The sequence below is a fragment of the Somniosus microcephalus genome, chromosome 14 (genome assembly GCF_052327205.1).
Source record: "Somniosus microcephalus isolate GS21.2 chromosome 14, FLI_Smic_1.0, whole genome shotgun sequence".
NCBI lineage: Eukaryota > Metazoa > Chordata > Chondrichthyes > Squaliformes > Somniosidae > Somniosus > Somniosus microcephalus.
Window position 1 is genome coordinate 76,042,030 of NC_141000.1, and position 21,141 is coordinate 76,063,170.

At 44.3% G+C, this 21,141-nt stretch overlaps 1 protein-coding gene across 1 annotated transcript in view; it reads left to right on the forward strand.

Moving 5' to 3' along the window:
* Positions 1 to 21,141, forward strand: part of mpc2b (mitochondrial pyruvate carrier 2b) — a 32,617-nt gene that overhangs the window by 3,922 nt on the left and 7,554 nt on the right. Inside the window, exons 2-4 of the mRNA XM_086006721.1 lie at positions 3,140 to 3,180; positions 8,206 to 8,290; positions 11,584 to 11,695. Of these exons, the coding sequence (XP_085862847.1) occupies positions 3,140 to 3,180; positions 8,206 to 8,290; positions 11,584 to 11,695 (238 nt within the window). The remainder of the gene's footprint in view (positions 1 to 3,139; positions 3,181 to 8,205; positions 8,291 to 11,583; positions 11,696 to 21,141) is intronic.

Here is a 21,141-nt window from a genome sequence, read left to right on the forward strand (position 1 = left end):
AAGTCCTCCACGCTAACGTCTGGGGACTGGTGCCAGAATTGGGAGAGCTGTCCCACAGACTAGTCAAGCAACAGCCTGACCTAGTCATACTCACAGAATCATACCTTTCAGCCAATGTCCCAAACTCCTCCATGACCATCCCTGGGTATGTCCTGTCCCACCAGCAGGACAGACCCACCAGAGGTGGTGGCACTGCAGTATACAGTCATGAAGAACTGGCCCTGGGCGTTCTCAACATTGACTTTGGACCCCATGAAGTCTCAGGACAAACATGGACAAGGAAACCTCCTGCTGATTACCATCTACCACCCTCCCTTAACTGAAAATTGCCCAGGTATGTCCTGTCCACAAAGCAGGACAAATCCAATCCGGCCAATTACCGCCCCATCAGTCTACTCTCAATCATCAGCAAAGTAATGGAAGGTGTCGTCGACAGTGCTGTCAAGTGGCACTTACTCACCAATAACCTGCTCACCGATGCTCCATTTGGATTCTGCCAGGCCCACTCGGTTCTAGACCTCGTTACAGCCCTGGTCCAAACATGGACAAAAGAGCTGAACTCCAAGGGGAGGTGAGAGAGACCTGCCCGCATGCAGCAAGACCTGGAAGACATTCAGGCTTGGGCTGATAAGTGGCAAGTAACATTCACCTCAAAAGTGCCAGGCAATGACCATCTCCAACAAGAGAAAGTCTAACCACCTCCCCTTGACATTCAATGTCATTACCATCATCAAATCCCCCACCAGCAACATCCTTGGGTTCACCATTGACCAGACACTTAACTGGATCAGCCACATAAATACTGTGGACTACAAGAGCAGGTCAGAGGCTAGGTATTTTGGGCGAGTGACTCACCTCCTGACTCCCCAAAGCCTTTCCACCATCTACAAGGCACAAGTCACGAGTGTGATGGAATATTTTCCACTTGTTGGAGCTGTGCTCATCCAGGCAACACTCAAAGCTCAACACCATCCAGGACAAAGCAGCCAGCTTGATTAGTAGCCCATCCACCACCTTAAACATTCACTCCCTCCACCATCGGTGCACTGTGGTTGCAGTGTGTACCATCTATAAGATGCACTGCAGCAACTTGCCAAGGTTTCTTTGACCGCATCTCCCAAACCCGCGGCCTCTACCATCTAGAAGGACAGGGGAGCAGGAGCATGGAAACGCCACCTCCCAGTTCCTGACTTGGAAATATATTGCCATTCCTTCATTGTCGCCAGGTCAAAATCCTGGAACTCCCCTAGCGGCACTGTGGGAGTACCTTCACCACACAAACTGGAGCGGTTCAAGAAGTCAGCGCAACACCACCTTCTTAAGGGCAATTAAGGATGGGCAATAAATGCTGGCCTTGACGGTGACGCCCACATCCTGTAAATGAATAAAAGAAAACAATCCTGCACGTCATTGGATCCAAGGTCCCTGCATAATAACTGGGAGCAGAAATCCGCACCAATTTTACCCTACCTATCCCAGGGCGCTGAGACCAGAGAGGCTAAGGGAGCTCAATGTGTTGCTCTTAATATTTTGGAAGAAAAGCCTTAAATACATAAACATTCAAATGTTTTAAAAGGGACTAATCATTGTGTAATAGTGTTGAGTTGTGTCTCATTTGCATACATTTAGACTTGACCTTGTCCTGAGAAAAGCTATGTCCTCTATCCCAACCAAAACACTCTTTTCATTGCTGTGGTTCTTCATTTTTTTTTAAAGTAATGTTTTAAATACTTAAAAATATTTTTGTTCCATAAAATGAAGCTGACATGCCACACCAATCTGTTTTGTTTGCTTTTTGTTGAGTGTCCCTTTTTTTAAAAAAAAACAACCTGGGAAAACAATTTGAGAATTATTTCTATTCTGTTACAAAACAGAATCAAAATGTTAGACTGATTTGCATTTTATTTGGCTTATTTCATTTAACAATGAATTTGCAGATGGCTTTACAATGGGTGAAGTTATAGCAATCCTCTCTGCAGCAGTTACATAACCACGGCAGGGTATTGTGTTTTTTTGTTCTGAATGCCCTTGGCAATTCTTCTGATCGCTTGCGCAACTATTGCACAATTAGGTTTCTTGTAACTGGCACCACAAAGCTATATTTATTAAATTTCCATGTTTTATTTTAAATGGAAAAGTGTAAATCCTGACCTATTTTTAAAAACTCAGTGAATTTAAACCTTTTAATAGTAATGATGAGCTGCACAATAAGTAATGCTTTGCAGTGGGCCCACATTTTTAGTACCAGATTGGTGTGGCTGTTACCAGTTTGTATACAGAAGTTTCTGCTGAAATAACCGGTTACTGGATAAACTACACTGTACAGCAAACATACCTACCTAAAGTTGTTTGCACTTAAAATATCCACTGATTCAAAAACAGTGACTGTTGGCAGACATATTTCTTTGGGTTTGTTTTTTGAGCAGGCACTCTGCTGGTAAGAATCGCTACAGCTGCTGTATTTTAAATTTCAGCGGCCTATTTCCCACTCTCTTGTCCTGCCTAGCAGAAGAGTAGAAGCAAGTTGTTTTTTTTTTGTCCGGCACAAGTATGTTGCATGATGATCAAGAATAAGGGGATTAAAGGTACATTATTTTAAGAATACTGGATTTTTTTTCAGGGCCCTGACTCTAATACCTGTAGTAACATTTTTAAGGTTGTTTACTGGAATTAGTGTACATTGAAGTTACCCATCATTTGATTACTCCAATGAAGAATAAGCCATGATGCAATAGTTAAATCTATTGGAATAAATGGCTGCCTGAAAAAAGTGCTCCCAAGGAATTTTCCAATATTTCCCTTGGTTTTCATCTGAACTTTCCTGTCTAGTTCTACCTAACCTCCCAATGTGTTTCCTAAAAACTTTCTCCTCTCTGGATCCTTGTTGTGTTGAAATTAGGACTCTGCACCATTTTCTAATCTAATTCGTCCTTAGCAGCTCCTTGCATCCTTGAGTCTTCTCAGCCTTCTACAAAACACAGGCTTTTAAAACCCTTCACTTAACTGTTACTTAATTTACCTTAACTTCCCTCCTACTCTTTCAATCTGTTGTGTCCTATACTATTGGCCTTTATTCAAACAAGTAAAGAATTTGCATCCTTAAAATGTAAACCTTTAATTACCTCTATCTTGTTTCTAGGTCCTCGCACAGTGTTTTTCTGGTCACCAATTATGAAATGGGTGAGTATATCATGTTACAACAAACTCAAAGGTTTTGCAAATCAGCACAATGTCGATCAGGTAGTATGACTGATCCTGAAAGGAGTTATTCAACAGCACACATCTACAATGTACAACTGCTATGATATACTGGGCCAAAATTTCAGGCAATGGCTAGATCAGTAACGCACACTGTAAATCTTGCTGTTTTGTATACCGAGCACGCCTTTGCAAACTTACTTCAACATTTCCTGGTATTAATATGCTGCAGTGAGCATCGTGACGAATTAGAAGTGGAAAGCCAGTGTATCGATCCCACTAACGGTGAGATTTCTCTTTCATGGTGATGATATTTAACTACACTTTAATTCAGTGACAACGTTTCTACTGAATTTAAACGAGTCTTGCCAATTCAAGATAACATAGGAATTGGCTTTTCCAGATTTTTTAAGTTTCTAAAGTTCTGTTTCTGTAAAACAAATAATTATATACAATTATTATATTGAAAGGGGGAATACAAGCAGACGGCAAATGCCTTTGCTTTGCCGTTGACCGCAAATTCCAGGCCATTGATGACTTAATTTGAACAGACTTTTTTATGTCTTCTTTGCTTTATCCTGAAAAGTGAACAAATTAACAGCAATTTCTATTTGTCATTTGTGGAGAGTGCTGAATGACCACAAATCTGACCAACAGCGTATGGCATACTTGCTGTTTGGCATAAAATGGATATTGACTTTCTGAGCACGTGTATAACCAGAATAAACCTGCGATTTTATTTGTCTCTATGTATATAATCTATGTCTACACCACATTTTTAAAACTGGCAATGTCATTATAATTATTGATAACTAATATGAATATTGTGTATGGTGACTAATAGTACTCGTTGGCAGTGTTTGTATCTTTTCTACATTTAACACTTGCATAAAACAATTACTATGCAAGTGACCTTTTTTTTTAAAGCTGTGCTAATTAAACTCAATTGGTGCCTGCAAAGGGATTCTGTCTATTTACAGAAACTAATTGCAGGACACTTACATTAATTGTGATGATATTAAGGCCTCATTAGATAGACACAAGCATTCAGTTACCTTAATCCTTATTACAAAGAGAATGATTACAATGCCAAATAATTTTCATTTCACTTCCCATGAAATATAAGCGTACATTAATGACATGCAGTTACGTAAAATGTTCTAACTGATTTAGGGCAAGTTTTCAAAGCTAGAAAGATGTAGAAAGCAGGGTTTCAAAGTGGCTATATAAACATCAGAGTCAGCATAGAATGAATTACCAGTGTCGCTTAAGAGGCCCAACAGGATTTGTGGGTCAAACTATAGAGTATATGACCAGGCTGATCGTCATGTGCTTGATAAGATAATGATGTCAATTCCTAGAAGGGGATTATCAGATTTAATTTGTGTTATTTTTCATGCACTGCTGACAACTATTAGTTGATTTAGATTGCATGTACTATGGATTTTACATTGCGTGTTAAAACATAGTTATCAACTAGTTAAGATAAATGTAATGTGTTTTAAGGCTAATTGACAAAATTAGCAATCTGAATATTTCAAGCGGAGCTGGGCACCATTAATGTATTCACAATACACATAGGGAGCATTTGTGTGGATGTCTGTAATTGCTGCATATGCAGGACTACTAGACTACGCTATCCATGACAATTGAATCCTAATAAAGGCATTATTTGTTTGCCAGGAAATGTTATGCCTGGACTAGGATTTTAAGTTATTGTGCTGTCACTGTTAATTGTTCCAACTACAGTTCTTCTAAGAGTTCAGGTGAGATTCTTCACTCATACTTGATTTTGGATTTTTTTTATTCGTTTATGGGATGTTGGTGTCGTTGGCAATGCCAGCATTTACTGCCCATCCTTACTTGCCCTTGAGAAGGTGGTGGTGAGCCACTGCCTTGAACCGCTGCAGTCCGTGTGGTGAAGGTACTCCCATAGTGCTGTTAGGGAGGGAGTTCCAGCATTTTGACCCAGTGACTATGAAGGAACGGTGATATATTTCCAAGTCAGGATGGCGTGTGACTTGGAGGGGAACTTGAAGGTGGTGGTGTTCCCATGCGCCTGCTGCCCTTGTCCTTCCAGGTGGAAGAGGTCGGGGGTTTGGGAGGTGCTGCCGAAGAAGCCTTGGCGAGTTGCTGCAGTGCATCTTGTAGATGGTCAACACTGCAGCCACAGTACGCCGGTGGTGGAGGGAGTGAATGTTTAAGGTGGTGGATGGGGTGCCAATCAAGCGGGCTGCTTTGTCCTGGATTGTTTTCCATAACAATCTTCGAGCAATAAATCGGGCCACCAGCACCATTATTTTCCAGTCTAAGTGGCAGTGGCAAGAAAACAAGCATCCATTCAGGAAATTGCGATGACCATTGGCTTTAATAGACAGAGCTATGATCATTACCTTGAATATCCTTTTGACGAGAGTACGGCGGAGCGATGCAAAAGTCCCAGAAAATTATGGTGTGGAGTAAGTAATGGCATAAGTCAATTACACCATAATTTCCTGAGACATTTAGCGGCGATGTAAATGCTCCATTACAGTAGTGTGAGTCTCCAGGAAAGTTTGGGCCATCATTATTTTTCCAATTTTTTAATATGTTTAGAATTGGTTCTGTACATGTATATTTTAACAGTAGTGAGTCAGATTCTAACTTTTGAGAATATGCAGCCCTAAGACTCCAGGTGACTGAAACATAGGAACAAGAGTAGGCCATTCTGCCACTCAAGCCAGTTCCACCATTCAATTAAATCATGGCTGATCTGTGCCTCGACTCAATTTACTTGCCTTTGTTCCATAACCCTTCGTACCCTTACCTAACAAAAAGCTATCAATCTCAGTCTTGAAAGTTTCATTTGACCCAGCAACCACCTCCTTTTGAGGGAGAGAGTTCCAGATTTCCACTACCCCTTGTGTGGAAAAAGTGCCTCCTGATTTCGCTCCTAAATGGCCGAGCTCTAATTTTAAGATCATGTCCTTTTTGTTCTGGATTCCCCACCAGAGAAAATAGTTTCTCCCTATCTACCCTATCGAATATCTATCGTTTTAAATACCTCGATTAGATCCGACCTCAAGCTTCTAATCTTAAGGGAATACAAGCCGTTTATGCAACCTGTCCTCATAATTTAACCCTTTAGGGCCACGGTATTATTTTGGTGAATCTTTTAAATGAGCAATTAAACTGTTTTAATTATGTTGGTTGAAGAATAAATGTTGGCCAGGACATCCGAAGAACACCCCTGCTCTTCAAATAGTGTAATGGCATCTTTTATGTCTACCTAAGGGGAAAGATGGGACCTCGGTTTAACGTCAGGAGTGCATCTCTGTTAGCTAATCACAGAAGGAATTGATGCTGACTGGTGAAAGAGTTTGTTACCCAGGCTGTCCAAACTTTGCATCCTGAAAATGGGTGGCCACATGGGAGCTTCTGATGGAGGGGCTGGCAACATAAATTTAGAAATCTTATTTTATTTTAGCTTTTTCTGTGCTTTGCTATCAAGCTTTTTTCCTCTGGTTTTGTTGCTTTGGGGTAAGTTAATGTCTTTGCTGTTAGTGTTCATTTTGATATACATTTAGAAGTAGTCTTTCAGGAATGTCCACTTCGACATTAATTTACAATCCGAGGGCTTCCTTTCTAATGTGTAGATGGGTTACCATAATGCCATGGTTATTTAGTATAAATCTTGGGACTTAAATTAATTGTACATTTGGTGGTATACAATTCTGTCACTGCTGATAGCCCACAGTGCCTCATGGATGCCCAGTTTTGAACTGCTAGATCTGTACTGAATCTATCCCATTTAGCACGGTGGTAGTGCCACACAACACGATAGAGGGTGTCCTTCAGTGTGAAGATGGGACTTCGTCTCCACAAGGACTGTGCGGTGGTCACTTCTACCAATACTGTTATGGACAGATGCATCTGCGACAGGTAGATTGGTGAGGACGAGGTCAAGTAGGTTTTTCCCTCACGTTGGTTCTCTCACCACCTGCTGCAGGCACAGTCTGGCAGCTACGTCCTTCAGGACTCGGCCAGCTCAGTCAATAGTGGTGCTACCGAGCCACTCTTTGTGATGGACATTGAAGTTCCCCACCCAAAGTACATTCCGTGCTCTTGCTCCCCTCGGTGCTTCTTCCAAGTGGGGTTCAACATGGAGGTGTACTGATTCATCAGCTGAGGGAGGGCGGTAGGTGGTAATCAGCAGGAGGTTTCTTTGCCCATGCTTGACCTGATGCCATGAGACTTTATGGAGTCCGGAGTCAATGTTGAGGACTCACAGGGTCACTCCTTCCCGACTGTATACCACTGTGCCGCCACCCCTGGTGAGTCTGTCCTGCCGGTGGGACAGGTCGCACCATGTAAATCATCTAGTGAAATCATTACCCTTTTCCCTCTTCTTGCGCTGTCCCTCCCCCAAATATAAACGCCACCACCTAGTCTAGATTGCTACTATTGCACAACTGAAACCAGGAAGTGATACTGTAATGTGCAGTAATAATGTTATGGTTGAAATGTGCTGGTTGTGGTGTAAATGCCCTATAAAAATGATTGGGATAACTTTTACTTCTGGACAAGGAACAAAATTGAACCTCCGTGTAGTTGCAATAAGTTCATTACAGAGCAAATGCAGTTCAATGTTCTGAGAGAACAATAAGTGTGTATTATTATATTATGCTATACTCAATAAACCCAGGTGATTAAGTGACTAGGAATATGAAGTTTGGCCAATTTTCCTCTTCATAACTTGTGACACAGGCCTATTGTAGTCCCCTACAACTGCCTCTGCTGAGACCAGTTAACTCAGGACAGACTAAGAATGGGACTTGGGACTGTCCTGGTCTGACTGGCTCAGCTACTCTGTTCACCAATAAAAATGCTGAGAAATGGTGTTGGGTTTTGCCCCTATAAAACCTAATTCAAAATTGATATGTCAAACAAGAGAGGTAAATGCATTTGTGGTATATTGTCACTCGAGTGTTTTATTTCATGTCATTTTTCCCCCCACTTTCTGTACAGACTTTAGTCATTGCAGGATTAGCTGACCTGACCAGGCCTGCAGACAAACTAAGTCCAGCTCAGTCAGGAGTGCTTTGTGCTACAGGTAATGTAAAGTCATTTAAAAATATTTTTTGTAAAGTTTAAACTTTATTCACTCTTTGATCCCAGCCTCTGGGTGGGATGCTGACTTGCTCTTGTTGCCGAGTAGTGAACAGGAATTACTTGGACCAACTCTAACCTTCTATCTCTCTACTCTAACTCCACCCCGATTCTCTGCGGGAGAAATACTACCATAACAATGCAGCGGAGAGAAAGAACTCTGAATGGGTGATCTAACGTTTGTCTGATAAGGCTATGGTGCTGCGTGATGGTGCTTTAAAGCACTTTGCTCTGTTGTCTAATGTAAATATTTTTATTAATATAAATATTCTTAAGACAGCATTTGCTCTAAAAGTAATCAGGTTGAACTTTAGGAGCATCAGGACAATCCAGCCATCATTTGCAAGACTGTCACTGACCTAATCTCCTCTGGAGATCTTCCCTCCACGGGCTCCAACCTTATAGTCCCCCAACCCCACACTATGCGCTTCTACCTCCTTCCCAAGATCCACAAACGGGACTGCCCTGGTATACCCATCATTTCCATCTGTTCTTGCCCCACGGAACTGATTTCTTCCTATCTCGACTCTTTTTATTCTCCCCTTGTCCAATCTCTTCCCACCTACATCCGCGACTCTTCTGACGCCCTCCTCCACTTTAAAAGTTTCCAGTTTCCTGGCCCCAACCGCCTCCTTTTCATCATGGACATTCAATCCCTCTACACCTCCATCTCCCACCAGGACAGCCTGAGGACTCTCCGCTTCTTCCTTCAACAGAAGCCCAACCAGTCCCCATCCACTGCCACCCTACTCCGCCTGGCTGAACTTGTTCTTGCATTGAACAACTTCTCTTTTGACTCCACTCACTTCCTCCAAATAAAAGGTATTGCTCAAAATAAAAGGTGTTGCTTTAGGAACCCGCATGGGTCCTAGCTATGCCTGTCTTTTAGTTGGATATGTCGAACATTCTTTATTCCAGTCCTACTCGGGTCCCCTCCCTCTTTTTTCCAGTACATTGATGACTTTAGCGGTGCCGTTTCCTGCTCTCGTCCTGAACTGGAAAATTTCATTCACTTTGCTTCCAATTTCAACCCTTCCCTCACATGGTCCATCTCCGACTCTTCCATGACTTCCCTTCCACGACTTCTCTGTCTCCATTTCTGGGGATAGGCTATCGATCAATATCCACTATAAGCCCACAGCTAACTTGACCACACTTCCTCCCACCCTGCTTCCTGTAAGGACTCTATTCCATTCTCCCAGTTTCTCCGTCTCCGTCGCATCTGTTCTGACGATGCCACCTTCCATACCAGTGCTTCCGATATGTCTTCCTTTTTCATCAGCCGAGGATTCCCCTCCACCATGGTTGACATGGCCCTTGACTGTGTCTGTTCCACTTCCCGCACTTCTGCCCTCGCCATTTCCCCCCCCCCCCCCCCCTCCCAGAACTACGATAGGGTTCCCCTTATCCCCACCTTCCACCCCACCAGCCTTAACATTCAACGGATCATCTTCATCACCTCCAGTGTGATCCCACCACCAAATACATCTTCCCCATCCCTTTCAGCATTCCGAAGAGACCGTTCCCTCCACAAAATCCCTCCTCAACAATGTTTCCTGCACAGTTTTTACATCGAAAAGCCGGCTGTGCGGGTTACCTGGAGCACTGTGTGGCTGTGCAACTTAATTACCCCCAACACCCCTGCTCCCCTGCCCACAGCACCTTCCTGTGCAAGTGCAGGAGATGCATCACTTGCCCTTTTACTTTTTCCCCTTCCCATGGCCCACTTCCAGGTGGGGAGACCAAACTCAGATTGGGTAACCGCATTGCGGAACACCTCCATTCAGTCTGCAAGCTTGATCCTGAGCTTCCGGTCGCCTGTCACTTTAATTCTGGATGGATTCTGGAATTTTACTTTCTTACCTTTTTGGTGATCAAGAAATAATTACACAATATGTTTGTTCAAGAGAATAGCCCAGAACTTGTGGTTGTAATGACTGCGAAACTGTCAGCACTCGCCGTCATTACTGTGTAAAACTGGCACCGTAAATGTGCAGTTAAACACGGAAATCCGGAAGTTTCTATCAGTGATATCCTGCTCCTCCATAGTGTGCGCTGTTGCAGTCTTCTCGGATGCAATCAAAATAGAATCCATGACTTGATGTGAACTTCAACTTTTTACATACTATTCTCGCTGTAAAAAAAAAACAATGAAAATGTTAAAAACAACAGAAAATGCTGGAAAAACAGCAGTCCAGGCAACATCCGTGGAGAGAAATTAGAGTCGACGTTTCGGGTCTAACCCTTTTTCAAAACTGGAAAGGAAATGAAATAGATCGAAAGGCAGGGCTGGGAGAGAACAAAAGAAGTGAAGAGACATTAAGAGGTATTCAAAAGGAGACGAGATGGTGATAGGACTAGTGGAGACAAAAGACGGCTCCAGATTAGGTGTGAAATGTTCTGGCAGAACGAGAGACAGCTGCCATGTGGGAGAGAGGGGAAAAAAAGGAAAGGGGGGTGGGGGGAGAAGGGAAAAACCAAAACAAAGGGGTAGATAAAAAATAAGTAAAAATGTAATCGGGACCGAGGTTATGATCTGAAATTGTTGAACTCGATATTGAGTTTGGATTTCCAGCATCTGCAGTATTTTGCTATCTTACTAATGAAAATGTTAAACTTGTTTAATCAGGTGTAATTGAAATTTTAATGGCGTGCTAAGTCATAATTACTGCTGAATAACATCTTTGGCCCTGAAAAACTAATTTTACAAGTATGGAGTCTCATTCCCTCAGAAGAACATTTGAAAATTGCATGATTTTTTAAATAAAATTAATTTTAATTTTTTTTAATTGATATTTCAGCTTCTACCTTAATACCATGTGTATGTCCCAATCTTTATTTTGCTTTCTGTACAATAATTAAAATGTGAATTATAATAATCCCCACTTTTTACTTCCTGCTTTGCTGTCTGAGAATTCTTCAATCTGATTGACTGATCAGCCTGCCTGCTCCATGCACTTATGCTGGACACCACAGATTGCACCGAATTCAAAGTCATGTCGGAATAGAGGAAATCCACACTATAGAGACCGCTAAATCTTTGTGGGCTGCTTTTTTCGAGGTGAGCGGCGAGCGCCGTTCCCTTCGCCGCTGACTGCAAAATTTAGGCCATTAAATAGCTGGGATAGAGTCCATGATAGGCCAAATGACCTTTTCTGATTCCATGCTTTCTGTGGTTGATTTTGCATATTTTGATACTAACTGGACAATAGAAACTAATAATTTATTTTGTAACAGGTTTGATTTGGTCCAGATACTCACTTGTGATTATTCCGAAGAACTGGAGTTTGTTTGCTGTAAACTTCTTTTTGGGCTGTGCAGGTGGTATACAGCTATTCCGTATCACAAAGTAAGTATCTGCGTTAGCAAGGTTTGTTTACTGGTCACATGGCTAGAAATGCTAGATTCTAAAGTAAGATTGTTTTCACTTTCTAAGTCTCTTTTTTAAACTATAAATTAAACATGCCTTGCCTCCTGTATGAAGTTCTAGTAAAGATTGCAAAATTATATTTCCACACATTTCAATAAGCCTGAAATGTTTGTTTTCCTCATCATTTTGCTTACTTTCACATCCAATATTGTCTGCTTCTGCCCTTCGCTCGAACCCTCAGCCCTGAACCCCTTTGCCACCTCCAGACTCGATTGTTTTAACAGACTCCTTGTTGACGTCCATAAGTTCCAACTTCTCCAAAACTCTGCCTCACATATCCTGTCCTGTGTTAAGTTCCACTCGCTTATCAATACACTGACTGTTAGTCCGCTAATCCTTTCAATACCATTCTTGTCTTTGTGCATTGGTCTCTCCATAGCCTTGCTCCACCCTATCTCTGCAATCTCCTCCAGCCCTGTATCCCTTCTGATATGTTCTGTTCCCCTGACTTGAGCCTTCTGTGATTCCCACCCCCTTCCCCTCCTTTTACTCCATCACTGGTGGCAAAGTCTTCAGCTGCCTCAGTCCTAACTCTTTGGAATGTCCTCCCTAAATATCTCCATCTCTTTACCTATTTCTCCATACTTTCAAAACCTCCTTATCGAGTCTACAGCAAAGAAACAGGCCATTTGGCCCAACTAGTTTATGCTCCACACGAGCCTCCTCCCATCCCTCTTCATCTAATGCCATCAACATACCCTTCTATTCCTTTCTCCCTCATGTGCTTATCTAGCTTCCCGTTAAATGCATCTATGGTATTCGCCTCAAGTACTCTGCATTCCACATTCTTTCCACACTTTGGGTAAAGAGGTTTCTCCTGAATTCCCTATTGGATTTATTAGTGACTATCTATCTTATTTTGATGGTCTCTAGCTTTGGTCTCCCTTCACAAGCGGAAACATCTCCTCCACGTCTACCCTATCAAACCCTTTCATTATCTTAAAGACCTCTATCAGGTCACACGTCCGCTACGTTCCTTCTAAGCTGCGCAGCCGCACAGCTGTCTGCCGGTCCCACGGAGCCCAGGACCGACTTTTTCAATGTAAAATTTTGCACATATGCAAAACTTTGAAGCCTGTTAAAGGAACCACGCACCCAAAAAAAAGGGGGAACATTTCACGTCCGTGTTCTCTTTTCTAGAGAAATGAGCCCCAGCCTGTTCAGTCTTTCCTGATAGCTATAACCTCTCGGTTCTGGTATCATCCTGTGAATGTTTGTTTTTTGCACCTTCTCCGACATCTCTGTATCCTTTTTTATAATATGGAGACCAGAACTGTGCACAGTACTCCAAATGTGGCCTAACCAAGGTTCTATACAAATTTAGCATGACTTCCCTGCTTTTCAATTCTATCCCTCTAGAAATGAACCCAGTTTACTTTTTATGGGCTTATTAACTTGCACCACTACTTTGTGATTTGTGTATCTGTACCCTAGATCCCTTCGCTCCTCTACTCCATTTAGACTTATTATCCAAGCAGTATGTGGCCTCCTTACTCTTCCTACCAAAATGCACCACCTCACACTTATCTATATTAAAATTCATTTGCCAATTACACACAGTCTGCAAGTTTATTAATGTCAGCGTGTATTTGTTGCATTCTTCCTTTGTGTCGTCCGCAAATTTAGAAATTGTACTTCTATTAATGATTTGGACTTGGGAATTGTAAGTTGCAAACAACAGTGATCCCAGCACTGATCTCTGTGGAACACTACTTCCCACCTTTTGCCAGTCTGAGTACCTGCCCTTATCCTCTACTCTTTGTTTTCTGTTCTGTCGCCAGCTTGCTGTCAATTCTGCTCCATGTGATCTGACCTTAGTCATGAGTCTACTATGCGATACCTTATCGAAGGCCCTTTGAAAATCTAAATATATTACATTACTCTTGTCTACTCTTTTATTTCTTCAAAGAGTTCCCTTTTGGAATCTGTGCTGACTACTCTTTATTATATTTTGAGTTTCTAGATGTTTTTCTATTACATCTTTGAGTAAAGATTCCATTATCTTTCCTACCACTGACGTTAAGCTAATTGGTCTATAGTTCCCTGGACTTGTTCTATTTCCGTTTTTAAATATAGGAATAACATTAGCTGCATGCCAGTCTTCTGGCATTACTCCCTTTTCTAATGAAATTTTATATATATTTAACAGTGCCTCTGCTATCTCTTCCCTAATTTATTTTAATATGCACAGATGCAATCCATCCGGACCAGGGTCAAAATCCATCTCTTCAACCTAGGTTTCAGTCAAGCCTCCTAAGTACTTCCTCCTTGCCTCCGCAACTGTTTTCATTATGCCTATTTGTGACGCACTTTGGAATGATTTTTACATTAAAAGTGTAATACAGGTATAATGTGTAGTGTATGTACCCGTCTACCTTTAAGAGAACTACTTTAGGTGTTGCACTACTTTGTTGGCTTCTGTATACTGTAATACCGACGGTGACCGCACTGGTATATAAGTGCTGTGTCAGGATTTATTGGGCAGATCCGCCCTGACCTTCGAATAGTAAAGTCCTGTTTTAAGTTACTCTGGTAGTCTGTGTATTAATTAACTAAACAACCCACAGACTTTACAGTGGCGACGAGTCCGATCGTACCCTGCGGTAACAATACTTCCGAAGCAGTTAACGAGCGTCGAGAAGAGGCAACCGCCCTCGTCATTCTGCTGGGAGAAAACTCGAGTCTGCAGAGCTGGAAAGGAGGAAGAATTCAGAGACAAAGACTTCCATCAGCAACAGGCACTGACTGTCCCTTCTGCCACGGTGAGGAGTGAGCCGATCAGCACGAGAAGCAAGCCGGCCACGGTGACTGAGTAAGGGAAAAGTAAAAAGAATAACCGGAGGATAAGGGCGGTGCACTCGACCACGGTCGAGGGGGGAAAGGAGCCGGACAGAAGTCGGGCCCAGAGGCGCTGAGACTGGGGCAGCGTGGAGCAAGGAAGCCGCGGTACAGACAGGCTGGGGACGCAACGGCGTCGTGAGACAGCTAGACCGCGACCGGTGAAAAAGGCCGGGCAGCGACCGAAGCCACGAAGCGCTGCGACCGGGAGCGTAGGCACGGGAAGATATAAAAACTCAGCCGCAGCCGGGGAGGGAAGCACCGGACTGCGAGAGGGCTGGGAGGCGCGATTGGGAGCCGAGCGAGCGGGAGAGGCAGAGCCGACCAAGGGAGACTGAGCGAGAGCCAGTCCAGCGGCTGAAACTGTTCGCCGTCAACGGGGTGTACCCAGCGCCGGTAGAGCCGAGCGAGCGGGAGAGAGACAGAGCCCGAGCAAGGGGAACTGAGCGAGAGCCAGCCCAGCGGCTGAAACTGTTCGCCGTCAACGGGGTGTACCCAGCGCCGGTTGCCCTGCCGAGAAAAGGGAAAGCACTGAAGCCGACGCGCAGGCTGTGAACCTGAAAGCCAGCGGCCGTCGCCCGTGGGGAAAGTGTACCCCTCCCGCCAGGGGAAGAAACGCGGGAAGCCGCCATTAGGCGGAGAAGAAGACAGAAGCGGGGAACCGCCATTGAAGTGGGCGGGGAGAGAAGATAAGCGCGGGAAACTGCCATTTTCGCGGGAACTGCCATCTTGAAGAAAAAAAAAAGAATTTAAAGAAATAATCCGTGGTGTTATCAGGAAGAGAGGAAGATGCCTAAGCGTGGTAACATCAACGATTTTAATTCCGAGGTAGAAGACTGGGCCACGTATGTGGAACGCATTGAGATCTATGGCGAGGCCAATAAAATAGAAGAAGATGACAAAGCTATAACCTTGCTAAACTCGATGGGCGCGAAGACATACGGGCTCTTGAAGCATCTACTAGCACCAGCTAAACCGGCGGATCAGACTTTCGATGATATTGTTGCTGTCCTGAAGGATCATTTTAACCCCGCACCACTGATGTTAGTGGAACGATCCAAATTTTACGCGAGAACGCAACGGAAAGAGGAAAGCAACGCGGAGTACCTGATTGAACTGCGTAGGCCAGCGAAACACTGTCAGTTTAGGGAAAATCTGGCAGAGGCACTCGGAGACAAATTCGTGTGCGGAATGTCGAAGGAAGAAACACAAAAACGACTGCTCGAAGAGAACGATCTTACACTTGATAAGGCTGTCCTTATTGCTGCATCGAACGAAGCCGCAGCGAAAGGAACGGCGGAAATGCAGCTAAAGGCAGCGGCACTCAGTGTGCAGCAAATTACTTCGGGTACAACGAAATGCTATCATTGTGGGAAGACAACACACGACCAGAACCAATGCTGGTTTAAAAACCAGGAATGTAGGAAATGTGGCAAGCTCGGTCATATAGCTAAGGTATGCCGGTCAGGAAAGAAGACCAACAATAATGAGTCACCACAAAAGAGGTACAGAAAGGTACATAAGGTGACTAGGAAGAGTCCGGAAGAACAGAATTCGGACTCACACTCCAACTGCAAGGAACTGGATAGTCTGAGAATTCACAATGTGAGTAATGAAGCTGAGCGACAAGCTATCTGGATCACACTACAGATTGCAAAAGTCCAAGTGAAAATGGAAGTGGACACTGGATCGGCGTTGACTGTCATGAATAAGCATGATTATAAAAAGTTATTCAAGCATATTCCCCTACGGGATACGGAACTAGTATTGCAGACATACACGGGGCACAAAGTATACCCCATCGGAAAGATAGAAGTCAAGGTGAGATACAAGGACAAAGATCACCAAAGGATGGACCTGTATGTGTTGCCTGAGGGAGGTCCACCACTTCTGGGACGGGAGTGGATCAGGAAAATAAAGATAGACTGGCATTCACTAAACACCATGACGGTAGATTCCGGAAAGGAAGATGTCAAACCTGAGCGGTTGTCCAGAATATTGGACGAAGCTAAAGAGGTATTCCAGCAAGGACTGGGAACACTGCGAGGAATTAAAGCAAAGGTTAAGATTGCAGAACATGCAAGCCCAAAATTTTTCAAAGCCAGATCGGTACCTTACGCGATACGACCTGCTGTGGAGGCAGAACTGGAAGAACTTGAACGATCAGGGGTACTGTCAAAAGTGGACTGGAGTGAGTGGGCCATGCCCATTGTTCCCGTCATGAAGTCTTCACCAAGTAACAAGCCAGGGGGGCCGGGGAAGGTCCGCATCTGCGGAGACTTCAAGATCACAGTGAATCCGGTGCTTCACACGGTACAATACCCGCTTCCGCGGATTGAAGATATCTTTGCTTCGTTGGCTGGAGGGAAACACTTCACCAAGATAGACCTGGCACAGGCATACTTACAAATGGAAGTCGAGGAAGAGTCGCGTCAGTACCTCACCATCAACACACACAGAGGCTTGTATCGTTATAATAGACTGGTTTTTGGGGTAGCTTCGGCTCCAGCAATTTGGCAGAAGGCCATGGAGCAGGTATTACAAGGAATTCCAAGCACGCAGTGTTACTTAGACGATATCCTGATTACGGGAGAAGACTAGGAAAAACACCTCACAAATTTGAAACTGGTGCTCACTAGGTTGAAGGAATATGGCCTTCGAGTTAATCGCAAGAAATGTGAGTTCTTCCAAAAACGGATCTCGTACTGCGGTCATGTCATTGACCGAGAGGGGCTGCACAAGTCACCTGACAAGATAGAAGCTGTCGTGAAGGCCCCCGCTCCGGAAAACGTATCACAGTTAAGATCATTCTTGGGGTTGATTAATTATTATCACAAGTTTCTGCCGAATCTATCCACGGTGCTGCATCCGCTGAATGCTCTATTGTGGAAAGAAGTACCATGGAAGTGGAGTGAGGAATGTAAAAAGGCCTTTCGCAGAAGCAAGGCGTTGATTACCTCTGAAGAAGTGTTGGCTCATTTCAACCCAACGTTACCTCTTCGTCTAGCTTGTGATGCTTCCCCCTATGGAATTGGAGCAGTACTTTCACACAAGTTACCAAATGGCTCGGAAAGGCCAGTGGCATTCGCGTCCCGATCATTGACCTCCGCGGAGCGAAATTATGCTCAAATAGATAGGGAGGCCCTCAGCCTTGTGTGGGGCGTAAAGAAATTCAATCATTACCTGCAGGGCAAGAAGTTCACATTACTGACAGACCACCAGCCGTTGGTGTCCATATTCAACCCTAACAAGGCCGTTTCCACCATGATAGCGCAAAGGTTACAGAGGTGGTCCGTGTTACTTGGGGCACACCAATATGACATCGAATACAAAAGGTCCAAACAGCATGGAAATGCTGATGGGTTATCGCGCTTGCCATTGCCGATAGTAGAAGAAGCGACTACAGTGGACCCGGTAGAGATGTTCCACTCCTCCATAGTGGAATGTCTACCAGTAACAAATTCGATGATCGAAAACGAAACAAGAAATGACCCGACTCTCTCTCACGAGTCTATGATTTAACGGTGGAGGGATGGCCAGCACAGGGCGAACCAACACTGCCAGCATTTTCGCAGAGAAAAGAACAGCTGTCAGTGTGTCGAGGAACCCTGATGTGTGGATCTAGAGTGGTGATTCCACCCAAACTTCAACAGAAGGTGTTAAAGGAGCTGCACGAGGGACATCTGGGTGGAGTGAAAATGAAGAACCTAGCAAGAGCGTTTGTGTGGTGGCCAGGCATTGATGGGGACATCGAAGAAATCACTAAGAGCTGTCTAGGATGCCAGAAGGTCCAAAACGCGCCACCACAGGCTCCTCTGCATCCATGGGAGTGGCCCTCATCTCCTTGGCAAAGGGTACACATCGACTTTGCTGGTCCATTTATGGACTCAATGTTTCGAATAGCGGTGGATGCACACTCCAAGTGGCCGGAGGTAATAAAGATGTCCACCACCACCACGGAAAAAACCATCACAGTGTTAAGGACCATGTTTGCTAGGAATGGGCTGCCGGAACAGATCTGTTCTGATAATGGACCGCAATTTATGTCCGAAGAATTCAAGAAATTCTTAGAGCAATGGGGTTAAGCACTACGCGTCAGCTCCATACCATCCCGCCTCCAATGGATTGGCTGAAAGGTTTGTCCAGACCTTCAAGAAGGCCATAAAGGCCATGGGTAATGAAGCCATTAACTTACAACATAAGGTGGATAGCTTCTTGTTGGCGTACAGGAATGCAACACATGCGGTCACAAATCAAACTCCCGCCATGATGTTTTTTAATAGACGACTAAGGTGCCGGCTGGATTTGCTTAAGCCAAACGTCAGAAGGGACGTAGAGAACCGGCAATTCCAGGGCATGAATGAAAGGCCAACTAGATCTTTTCAGATAGGTCAACAAGTTTTGGCCCGGGACTACCGTACCGAGAAATGGCAGCCTGGAACTATTGGAAAAAGGCTAGGGCCGTTGATGTATACGGTGGACATTGGGGACAGTATAATAAGGCGCCATGCTGACCAGATCATAGGGTCAGCCACAAATGGCCAACCTACTCCACCACCTTACACGGTTAATGTTGAGACAGAGATACCCAGAACACCTACCTCCGATCTGGTAATACTGGAATCAGATGAACCTGACACTGTCCTTCAAGCCGAATCGACCTTGCCAGAAGCACCTACTACCCCGCCAGGAGTTACGACACCACCGAGGCGTTATCCGGACAGAGTCCGGAAACCTCCAGAGAGACTGAATCTGTGAACTGTCTTGCATAAAGTTGTATATATGTTATAATGTATGTTTAATGGGGAATCAGTATGTTGTAAGCTAAAAAGGGAGGATTGTAGTGTATGTACCCGTCTACCATTAAGAGAACTACTTTAGGTGTTGCACTACTTTGTTGGCTTCTGTATACTGTAATACCGACGGTGACCGCACCGGTATATAAGTGCTGTGTCAGGATTTATTGGGCAGATTCGCCCTGACCTTCGAATAGTAAAGTCCTGTTTTAAGTTACTCTGGTAGTCTGTGTATTAATTAACTAAACAACCCACAGACTTTACATAATGCAAGTTGCTATATAATCTAGCTGAATAGGTCTGGGAAGCCACATGTTGCAGCATCCAAAATCTCCTCCTCCTGTGTGTCATAGAAGCCCCAGGACCCAAGCCACAATGCCAATGTGCCTGGCCTGCTGAGTATTTCCAGCATTTTCTGCTGTTGTTTTGTTTTTTACCCTGCCAAAGTTACTTGTCTCCTCTCATTGGATATCTTGTTGCATAACATGTTGCAATAGTTAGGATAAAGTCTGCAGCCCCTCTACAGCAGTAGGCTACATTAAATGGTTCAATATCTCATACAATGTTAATTAAACAGGGCAGCCAGAGATTTGTTTCTTTTGTAGCTTCCTCAGGAGTTGGCATCTTGTTAATGGTTAACAGTTAATGGTTGAAACCAACACTGAATTTGCAGAAAGAATATGAGCTGTCTTTATCAATACAAGCAGGATTTGAAAGAAAGTGATGCAGTTTAGGTTGTATGGTAACACCAATGAACAATCTTGTTTTCCCTATAAGGAGAAAATAAAGCGGGCAATAACAAGCTAGTGTATTAGCATGTAAAGGGCTAAATTACAAATTGAAATTTATACTCAACGTGGAAACTGCTCTTGTTGGTCTGTGATCATATTGTTTGCTTGTTGGGGCCGGGTTTCTCCACAGGTGGCAGCATGGAACTGGGCTCGGGGCAAGTGGATGATTGAAATCTATGTGGGAACGAAGGCCAGTAATGTTTAATTCTGAAACCCTTCCACACCATACTATATGGCAAGTCGATATGGTTTATTTTATTCATTGATGGGATGTGGGTGGCGCTGGCTGGCTAGGCCTGCATTTAGTGCCCATCCTTAATTGCCCTTGAGAAGATGGTGGTGAGCCGCCGCCTTGAACTGCTGCAGTCCATATGGTGTAGGTACACCCACAATGCTGTTAGGGAGTTCCAGGATTTTGGCCCAGCGATAGTGAAGGAACGGCGATACAGGTCCAAGTCAGGATGGTGTGTGGCTTGGAGGGGAACTTGTAGGTGGTGATGTTCCCATGCGTCTGCTGCCCTTGTCCTTTTAAGTGGTAGAGGTCGCGGGTAAGGAAGGTGCTGTTGAAGGAGCTTTGGCGAGTTGCTGCAGTGCATCTTGTAGATGGTACAGACTGCAGCCACGGTGCGCCGGTGGTGGAGGGAGTGCCAATCAAGCGGGCTGCTTTATCCTGAATGGTGTCGAGCTTCTTGAGTGTTGTTGGAGCTGCACTCATCCAGGCAAGTGGAGAGTATTCCATCACACTCCTGACTTGTGCCTTGTAGATGGCGGAAAGGCTTTGGGGAGTCAGGAGGTGAGACACTCGCTGCAGAATTCCCAGCCTCTGGCCTGCTCTTGTAGCCACAGTATTTATATGGCTGGTTCTGATCAATGGTAACCCCCCCAGGATGTTGATAGTGGGGGATTCAGCGATGGTAATGCCATTGAATGTCATGGGGAG